This window comes from Phoenix dactylifera, chromosome 11 (genome assembly GCF_009389715.1).
Source record: "Phoenix dactylifera cultivar Barhee BC4 chromosome 11, palm_55x_up_171113_PBpolish2nd_filt_p, whole genome shotgun sequence".
NCBI lineage: Eukaryota > Viridiplantae > Streptophyta > Magnoliopsida > Arecales > Arecaceae > Phoenix > Phoenix dactylifera.
The window spans coordinates 507,940-518,298 of NC_052402.1; the positions used below are offsets into that span (position 1 = coordinate 507,940).

The 10,359-nt window shown below is 42.5% G+C and overlaps 1 protein-coding gene across 1 annotated transcript; it reads left to right on the forward strand.

Annotated features, from left to right (window-relative positions):
- The first annotated feature begins 2,266 nt into the window (after window positions 1-2,266).
- On the forward strand, window positions 2,267-8,908 carry LOC103708973 (ras-related protein RIC2-like). The gene is made up of 2 exons (XM_008794103.3): window positions 2,267-2,603; window positions 8,289-8,908. Exons 1-2 carry the CDS (start codon window positions 2,380-2,382, stop codon window positions 8,719-8,721), a joined length of 657 nt encoding a protein of 218 aa, XP_008792325.1. The 5' UTR covers window positions 2,267-2,379; the 3' UTR covers window positions 8,722-8,908.
- The last annotated feature ends 1,451 nt before the right edge of the window (window positions 8,909-10,359 follow it).

The following is a 10,359-nucleotide window of genomic DNA, read 5'->3' on the forward strand; positions in this document are numbered from 1 at the left end:
GACGGATCTCAACGGTGGCAGGGGCGGCGAGGCCGGAGGGGCGACGGCTGCAGCGGCTAGGGTGGAGCGGCGCTTCACGGGCGGCGGCGACGGCGAGCGAACAGAGGGAGAAGATGAACAGAGGTAAGTTTTTTTTTTTTTTTTTTTACTTTTTTTTTCTCTCTCTTTTTTTTTTATTTCTCTCTTTTTTTTTTAACTCGGATCCGTTAGGATCCGGGTTATCGGGTTTGACCCGACCCTATACCTGTTACGGGTTTGTCACGTGAAATCACGTGCGTTTTTTTTTTTTGTTTTTTTTTTTTTTTTTTGGCATCCGGGCTACCGGATTCGGGTTAACGGGTTTTGTGACTTACCCGTTAATCTTTTCTTCAACATCCCGATGGGTTCGGGAGGGCAGGCCGATCTCCGCGGCGGTGGCTGCGGGCAGGGGCGGAGGGTCGCGGCGACTGTACTGGCGACGGGAGACTCCGGCAGACGGCGGCGTCCGGTGGCGAGCCGACGGCGAGGCGGTCACGGCTCCGGCAGCGGCTTCCGGCAGCGGCCCCTCTGCGGATCCGACGCAGGTGGCTGATGGCGGTGGTGGGCGCAGCGACGGAGGACCTCAGGCGACGAGCTGCGGCGATGGGAAGGAACGGCGGCGTTGCCCCTTCGGGTCCGGCCACGGGCGGTGGCCACAGAGGCGCGGCCGATGGCTCTCGTGGGGTCGTGGCGTCTTCTGTTGGTGGACCAGCGGTGGGACGGCGCTGCGAGGTGGAGGCGACGGTGCCGTGCGGTGTAGCCGGCGGCGAGGGGGGGACGTCCGACGGTGGCGGGGACTGGTGGCGGCGGTAGGCGCGGATGTGACGACGGGTGGGGTAGACCTGGCGAAGGGGTTTGCCCCTGTTTCTTGTGCGAGAACCGAGAGAGGGAAGAAAGGATTTCCTCTTTTTTTTTTTTTTTTCTCCTCTGGTGAGACTCGAGAGGGAGGACTCGCACACGGAAGCAGGGTGCGGGAGTTCTGCTTCGAAAAAAGAAAGGATCGGAACCCTTTCTCGGATGGCAGGAAGTCTGACAGGTCAAGATGTTTTGTTGCTCCAATAAACTGGATCGGGGCTTTGGCAACAGGGGCAAAGCCGAGGCTCTGATACCAAAGCTGATGCAGGACAACTACAGGAAGGAGAGGGAAGGGGGAAGAAGAGGAGGGGAAGAAGAAGAAAGAGAAGAGGAGAGGGGAAGAAGAAGGGAAGGAGGAGAAGAGGAGGAGGAAGAAGAAGACCAATTTTCATTCATTAATTCATTAAACCCTAAACATGAGGATGGACCCATATATATAGGGTCACAAAATAACAAATAAACCCCTACAAATAAAATAATTCCAAAAAGCTCCTAAAATGACAATATGCAAATAAACCCAAATGACAATATGCAAATAAATCCAATCAACATAAAATAAATCAATCTAAAATAAAATCAGGCTGGCTGAATCGGCTGGAACCCGCTGAGCTGGCTGGATCCTGTGGCGACCGGCTGACCTGGCACTGGTGTCCGCACCAGCGGCACTGGGCAGAATGCTCCAACTCTCTCTGATATATTGACAAAACTCTTAGATTCATGTCTATTTATGTTTATATTCATGCCCAACTCCCTCTCATAAATTGACTAATTTGGTACCGATCTCATATAATACAGTAAGCCAATGCTATTAATACAAGAATTCCACGCACCAATTCAGGTTTGAATTTTGTACCTATTTCAAAAATAAGATTTTTAAAAGAAAGTAAACAACTAGTTGAAGCTATTGTTATAAGTTCATGCGATTACTTTGAAAAATCTGATTACATTTTGTTGAAGTACATTCAACGTATACACACAGTATTTTTCTTTTATTTTCGTGCTCTAAGACGCATGAAAAGAACAACCAATGGGATCAAGGCGGGCTCCCTTTTCAGTTGCCTAATAACGCGTTGTCCCCTTCGCAATCAAGCACAGAAGAGAACGATCTGCGTGCTTTCCACGGCTGGAATGTCGCCCTTGACACCTGTCCTTCCATTGTCATCACCTGTCACACCAACCGACCATAAAACGACACCGACCGCTGGTTCCGATCGATTCCATTCGTCAAAGCACGCTTCTTTAGGTAAAAAACAGCGGTTGTGATTGGCTGTGCCCACGGCCACCCGGGCGGACGCAGCGTCCCACCTAATAATATCGAATCCAGCCCACCACCCGAGCCGAGGTCCCATTAATTTGAAAAGAAAAAAAAAAAAAGAGCCGATCTCCCATTAATTTAAAAAGAAAAGAGAGAGCGTTCCGACACGCAGCGGCACAGACGCGCGGCGCCGAGAGATCCAAGCGCGGCGCTTGGTAGCGTTTTTTCTTTGCCCTGTTTTGGCGAAGGAGATGGCGGAGGCGTACAGATCGGAGGACGATTACGATTACCTGTTCAAGGTGGTGCTGATCGGGGACTCCGGGGTGGGGAAGTCGAATTTGCTGTCGAGGTTCACGAGGAATGAGTTCAGCCTGGAGTCCAAGTCGACCATCGGGGTGGAGTTCGCCACCAGGAGCTTGACCGTGGACAGCAAGGTGATCAAGGCTCAGATTTGGGACACCGCCGGCCAGGAGAGGTACCTCCTCCTTTTGTCTACTTCCAATGGCCCGTCTTCCTTGTTTCTTTCTTTTCTGCTTTGCCTTCTTGGTCTGGTTTCTTGTTTTGAGTTGGACGAGGGGATAAGAAGGGTTCTGAGATCTGGGATCTCCGATCTTTATAGGACTCGGAATGGGCATTAGATGCCACTAAAAATTTGCATGATCTGCCGATTTCTTGGATTTATATTAGGTGGAGAAGAGTGATCTGCTAGGTCCCAATCCTTGGTGTTATATATTAATGATTTGCGAGATTTGCATTGCTTTGATGCCAGGAAGGGAGAATGGTGAGGTGATTTTCCCCGTATTGTTTTGGGGTTTTATGTGATATTGTTATGATCTAGTATAACCTGGGTGACCAAAATAGGCTATTACTGGGTTGGAGGCACCGTGTGTCCGTTGCCTGAGAATTTGGATTAGAGTTGAAACTTTGTCGATTGAGGGGGAAAGTTACATTGCTTGGTAACTCGGGGGCTGGGATCTTCCATAGTGAGGTTTCATATATTTGGTCCTCAAACAACTTGATGCGATGTAGTCGCCATGCGATGCTGTCTCAGTTGGTTCTTAATATTAGCTCCAACATGAAGTAGTTGATTGATGTTCATTGAAGTCAGTCCTCTTACGAACAATAGGCTGACATATTATTGAAAATAAAAGGTCCTTGCCAACGAGACTATGGACAATTGAATGGTGGTGTCGTGTGATAACAGCACCGGATCTCAAAATGAGCATTTTTTAGTGGAGGTGAATTCTGTATCAACTAGTTAATGTCAAGATTGAGCTTAAATGCTGTTCTGCTAGGTCTGTTGGGCCTTGCATTGGGTCAAGTAAGCCAATGATATCAGTCCACAAGATGGATTGCTATCATGGTTTTTCTTTTCCTTTTTTTTTACCTTGAGAAAAATTGCTGGAAAATATCTTATAGGTGAAAGACTACCAATATTTATTTGTTTTTGGTTTCTAGGAAAGCTGTACAATGTAGACTATGACCGATGGGATGAATGTCATTTTAAAAGATTTGTCACTGATTGTGCACCGGAAGTATATGAGGCTAAATATTTCCAAAAGCAATCTAATTTTACTTTGTGTGCAGCAATGAGCGTTGAACCGGTACCAAAACCTGTACCGGTCTGCGACCGATACCATTCAGTACCGGTTCGGACCGAACCGGACGAAACTGTCCGGTTCGGTCAAATTCTGCCTGGTTTCGGCCGATTGAGGCTGGAACCATTTTTCATTGCCAAACCGACCCAGTCGAAGACTGGTACGGCTTGGTTTCGGCTAAACCATCCGGTACAACTCGGTTCAGCATTCCTTATATGTAGATATACACTCAAATACACACAGACAGAGGTGACTTCTCCTTGTATTGCTTTATGAAGTCTTTCATAATCCAATGATCATGACATAACAATTAGCAGACTGTATGCAACGAACTCTTGTGTAAACCATCACCTATAAGTGGACAAATGGGGGCACGCATACTAGAGAATGAGAGGTGAGACTCCATGTCTTGTGCTAAAAGCATGTCATGGGAGTTCTATGGTTATGGTTGGGGAAGGAATACCACCTCGAACCACATTTTAGAGACTAAGGGTCGCTGACATGAAGATATATGATCTATGACCATACCTACATGAAAGATTTATAAGATGCTAAAACCTCCATAGGGCCTTAGCTTCACATGGAAGTGCTTGACAAAGGATCTTTGTGCCTGGGGCAAGGTCTTACCTCCAAAAAGACTGAAAAGCTAGGCATTGAGGGCTTGGTGGATGTGATGACCATAGACATGGTTTTCTTGGAGAATGTTAATATGGTCTAAGGGTTTGCAATAGTTTCATTAGTTAGGGTTAGAGTTAAGGTTTTGTAAAGGTAGAAGGTGGGAGATGGAGGTGACTCCTTAGGTTAGGTTTCTAGAATGTGGGAATGTTCCCAAAATAGAGCAACCCCTCTTTCTCTTTAAATAATGCTTTGATAAAAGTGATTAAACTAAATAGAGCACTTGGATTGATATTTGAGGGATTTTTGATAGTTGACCTGGTATGAACCATTTGATTGAAATGGAGGGAGTAGCCAGGTATCAAGGGTAGATGTAGACTTTGAATCGAATCCTAATGCTTTCTTTTAAATCTATGGTGTGAATAGTTTAGGGCTTGAAAAAAATCTTAAGGAATAGGGGCAAATGCAGAATTTTGGAAGTGTTTAGATTTGTGCATGAAACAAAGATGAGACATCCAATTGGCTAATGGAGGAGAGGCAAAATTTTAGGATGTATCAAGTTACTATAGGCCCTTATGTGGAGGGTAGAAAACACGTGTGGTTGGATTCCAAGGTCTCACTTTTTTTTTAAGGTGAGCAATTGTGTGTAGGTAGATATGATCTTGCTGCTCAGTATAGTGTGTTTTAGGAACAATCAAACACCAAATGAACCATGTGCGCAGGTGTCAAGTGAGAATATGATAGGTTGAAAGTGTGTTTTTTACTTGGTCCTTAAAGTGGAATTTAGGTCCACTATATTCATTCCCTGGTTACACCTCTGATTCTTCTGATTCAGAGTTAGCGCCGATCCTTATCTAATGTAAATCTTTATAGGTGTGGGTATAAGTTTGTGAGGCTGATATAGATAGTTCAATGCATTGGATACTTATACTTGTAAGATATAGCTAGGACAAAGAAGGCTCTGGATATATCTTGGATGCACCTACGAAACTTGAATACCAGAACAGATCGAGTTTGGGGGCTGACTGACATCCCTCTAGGGGTGCATTCGACGACCCTTGGGTACTCCTTCCTCCAGTACTTAAGGGGTCGGCTGGGTAGACCACATCTCAGGCTCGGAGGCGTTTTGGTGGTTTATGTTGCTTAGCACATTTGGTTGGCTAGGAATACCTGAATTTTTGGGAAGAGAAGCCAACCATCGCGGACCGTATTGGAGAGGGCTCGGGCGTAGGCTCCGGAGATCATCCACCTCGGTCCTCTAGAAGAATTCTTGATAGCTCGGGGCACCTGGGACTCTACCTCTGCTTATGTAGCATTTTAGATGGTGTTTATCATCTAGAAGCCCTCACCCTCGAGTTTTCTCAAGATGCACTTTAACGGATGTGTGTTGAATGGGGGCACGAGGGGAGGAACGGGCTTTATCATCAGTAGCCTAGACTCCAGACTGCTAGCTGTGGGCGGGTGCCCGATCTTCACCTGCTTTATACCGGGTGTGGAGATGCGAGACACTTGGGCTGGCTTTAGATATGCGCGGCGTACTTTGAGGGCTGACGCCATCTTGATAAAGGGTGACCCAACGACAGTGATTGACTAGATCCAGAGTTAAGTTAGAGAGGCAGGCTCGCATCCCCTAATTCAGGACATATGTTGCTTGGCAAGAGGATGTATCTTCTTTGAGGTGAGACACGTTTACCGAGAAGCAAACGAGGTTGCGGACTAGATGGCCTCGTTTATGGCTGATCACTCCAGCGGAGTACCATGGACTTCTGAGGCTTAGGTGCCTAGAGCGTTTAGGGATACTTTGTTTTCTGATCTTCTTAGATGTATTCACACCAAAATGGTGTGATACGCCCGTCTAAGCAAAAAAAAGTGAAGGACAGTATAGATAGTTAATTTTAGGGTTGTGATACTGGCATTGTTATATGGATATGTATTTTGTCCATGGATTCAAATAATTGCTAAATGATGGAATTTATGGATGTTGATGTGATTTTTTGGAATTTGAACTATAATATATCATTATGTTTTACAGATTTTCCTATATATGTATGAGATATAATTTAATCATTGTCGCATCCTATCTGTATTGAATCTTTTCTTTTTCTATTTTTGTTGTATCAGCATATGCATATCATGCAATCTCCATACCCTCTAGGCCCTAATGGGGCTTAATTTGTTCCCTTATCAAATTTGTAAGGAACACACCTAGGGGGTTCATCTTATTTATTTATTTACTTTTTGTTTTTGGATGGGTGGGGGGTACAGTACTATGGGAGGGGTGAATTTAGAAATCTGACTTTAGATGGGTTAGTTTTGGGACTCGGTATAAGGTGGTCAAGTTTAGTGGCTGTTTTTAAGTTCTAGGTCTCTGAAGTTTCTATGAACATGCTTGATGGCAGATGAGGTCCAAATAAGCCTTATGGAGGGAGGTTGATGAGGTTCTAAAATAGACTCCCTAAGCTGCGGTTGTGATTCAATAGAGATCGGCTGTAGGTTTTGGGGGGCTAGGTTTGAATTGGATTTTAATCAGGTTATCTACAATTTGTGGACTCCAGGCTGGGCCGAGGTTTAGGAACCCATGCTCCTTATCTTAGGAGATCTTATAATCCTAAGAAGAAATCTGATGATCTGTCCTCATCTCATTCCTTAAGACATTTCAACAGATTTAGTGCTTCGAATTATTAAAATATACTATTTACAGTATAACTTTCAGTCATCTAGAGTCTGTGGATTATTGCAATTAGGATTATGTTTGGGCAAGACAATGTTTTATACCAGCAGAGTAGCTGAACCTCCTCTCTGCCTACCTCTGTTCCATTGTTTGAGAGAAAACCCTTCTTTAAGATCCTGCCTAATAAATTTCAATGTCAATCATCCAGTTTTAGAAAGCCAAACAACTTTTCTAGCATCCTAGTATAAGCAGGAAGAAGGAAGAGCATTTTTACGATTTCAGAAGATGGAAAGCACTTTTTAGGTACTTCTTCCTCTTCGAGCCAGCAAAAACTATTCGGTTGTCTTGGTTGAATATTTTTTTTTAAGGTTACAACGGAATGAGTACTTATTCATTTATTCAAATGTCCCAGATAAACTTATGGGGGAACCAAACAAGGCCTAGGTTGTTCCCTGGCAACAATATTAACCTCCTGCTGTCAGGAGCCTTTACTCTCTTTATCATGATTGAATGAATGTGCTCGTGGATACAAATATCGTGCCCTATTGGCCTTATCCTTTGCATTGTACAATCAGAATATATTAACCAGCTAACTTATTTGCCCAAGCGGTGATCTTTTGCTAAAATTAATATTCATTGTTTGTAAGCACCAACATTGACTGGGTATCCACTAATAATCTCTATCCACACTTCAAAGAAGTTAAATGGGAGATAATGTACCTCTGCCGTTCCCTCTAGATGCACTTGATGATTTTTGAATATGATGATCGGTGCTGTCTGCCTCCTTTCTACAATTGAAAAGGAATGGGATGTTCTGATAATGTTAATTGTTTGTACCAATCAACTTGGTGATGGCGCAGTGCTTTCATATATTAATATTTGTCAGAACCTGTAGGGTTGCAATCTTGCTACTGAAAATTGATGTGACTAATTAACCAAGCTTTCAAGATCAAGTTATTCTATATCTTAATATATCAAATCAGGTTATTCTATATCTCAATATATCAGATAATGAATCACACTCTATAGGTTAGTGAGTTAATATATTTGCATATTCAACTCCTGTCAAGGCTATCATGTGCCTTTAAGCAAAGGTTTTGCATACATGCATATGAATCAAATAACAAGTGACCACAAGGATAGGCACGGCAATTTTTACTAATTATATTTATGCAAGCATCTGTTACAATCACAGGTTGGACTTCATATCAAGTCTGCATTAGTGCATCTCTGGTCGAAGACATGTTTATAATGTGGTTCCATCGTGTAAGTGCAGGTACCGTGCCATCACTAGTGCTTACTACCGAGGAGCTGTGGGTGCACTACTCGTCTATGATGTTACTCGGCGTTCTACATTTGAGAGTGTTGAACGTTGGCTGAAGGAGTTGAGGGACCACACAGATCCCAGTGTGGTTGTCATGCTCGTTGGTAACAAGTCCGACCTCCGCCATCTTGTTGCTGTTTCCACTGAAGATGGAAAGGCTTTTGCTGAGAGGGAATCACTCTTTTTCATGGAGACATCAGCACTAGAATCAACAAATGTGGATAATGCTTTTGCAGATGTTCTGACTCAGATTTATCAAATTGTATGCAAGAAAGCAGTCGAGGCAGGTGATGATGCAACATCTGCTTTCCCCAGTAAAGGAGAGAGAATAGATGTGAAAGATGATGTTTCTGCGCTGAAGAAATCTGGCTGCTGCTCTGGCTAGCAAAGGTGATGCTGCACAACATTTAATTTCTTCATTTCGCCCATGCTAAGTATTCTGCTCAACATTTCTCATGGTGGATTTTAGACCACCATTTTGTGGGACTCAAGTGCTTGAAATTGAATACATCAAGATTTTCTTACATTTAATACTTGGATTCTTAAATCGTGAAGAAATATATTTTAAGATTCACTGCTTCTCCTGGCAAATTGCAATGGTCAGAGGTGCAGAGATTTTACGTTAAGAATTTAAAACAGTCTACATTAAGGATGAGCTTGTGCATGCTTGTTGCATAGAGTAGGTAAAATTCTAGGCACCAATGTTAAAGCAAAACAAGTTGCTTACTGTCTCCATGACCAATTTTCTTTTCATTCATCATAAGATTAAAAGATATGAAAAAGTATGGAACTCATGAAGTGGACAATTTTATTGACCAGTTACATATTTAACAGGTTTCACTTGGCAGAAAGAGCACGCTGTGATTAAATTTACCAATTAAATTAATGGAAACGGGAATGAGAACCTATAGGAGGAAATGTCCGTAAAGTAGGCTAAATTTTGTCATCCTAGGATTAAGAGGAAAATCAAGTGACATGTGGATGGGAAGGCAATAACTAGAATTACAAACGACGGTTGTAGAGATGAGATCTTTGAGGTGGATGGATGATAAATTTAGCAAGACTGAAGCGGATGAGAGCAAGGGTACGATTGCCTGAGGTTCCTTTGAGTATATATAAGAAGTCTCCCTGATTAATGGTGTCATTAGAGATTTTGCAATCTGATAATATGTTTGTTTATTAGTGTGGATAGAAGCTGGAGGAAATCTCGGGCTGGAATCTTAATAATTTGAAACCGGGCAAGCAAACACTTAACGATGGGATTTCAGATATCCATTCTTAGGATTACCCTTGAATGGCTGACTTAAGATGGAAGCATTATTCAAAGGAATCAAAATGTGAGATGTGAAACCTTAGCTTCGTTTAGAAGTTAACGAAAATTCAATTGTTCTAGAGACGAGAAATACGACGGAAGATTACCTGGATGGCATGGAGCATGGCTCGTTTTCTTTGTCCTTTTCCGTCCGTCGTTCTCTCGGTTTGCTTTTATCCTGGAGCTTGTTGGCTCAAAACTTCCAGGGATTTGAGGAGAATTTTGTAGAACTTGATGCGGCAATTTCCAATGTCAGGGATTTCTTTTATAGACTCATTTGGTTCGATGGAAAAGGAGAGGAAAGTAGAGCTAATGAGAAAATGGAGATATACCTTATGTTTGATTGGTTGGAATTTTAAAAAAAGAGAGGCAGAAAACTAGCTTTGCTATGAAAATAAGATTTCTATATTTTATGAAAAAAAAACCTATATGGGACATATAAAATTCCAATTCTTACCTGCTAGGAATTGATGTATTTTTTTTTTCAAAAGTATATCTAAGCTTTTAGATAAAATATGATAAAGTTTTTTTCTTTATTAAGAGTATAACATGTATTTTATGTAACTTTACCAAGAAAACAGATGCTCAACCAGACATAAGTTACTTTGAAATATATCACTTTTTTATAGTTAACCAAATATATAAAAATTATTTTTCTAAATATTATACATCTAGGCATCAGCTCATAAAAAAAAATATTTCAGTAGTGAG

Coding starts and splice junctions, on each gene's coding strand:
- LOC103708973 (XM_008794103.3), top strand. CDS start 2,380: ATGGCGGAGGCGTACAGATCGGAGGACGATTACGATTACCTGTTCAAG. Junction 2,604..8,288: donor GACACCGCCGGCCAGGAGAG/GTACCTCCTCCT, acceptor GTGTAAGTGCAG/GTACCGTGCCATCACTAGTG.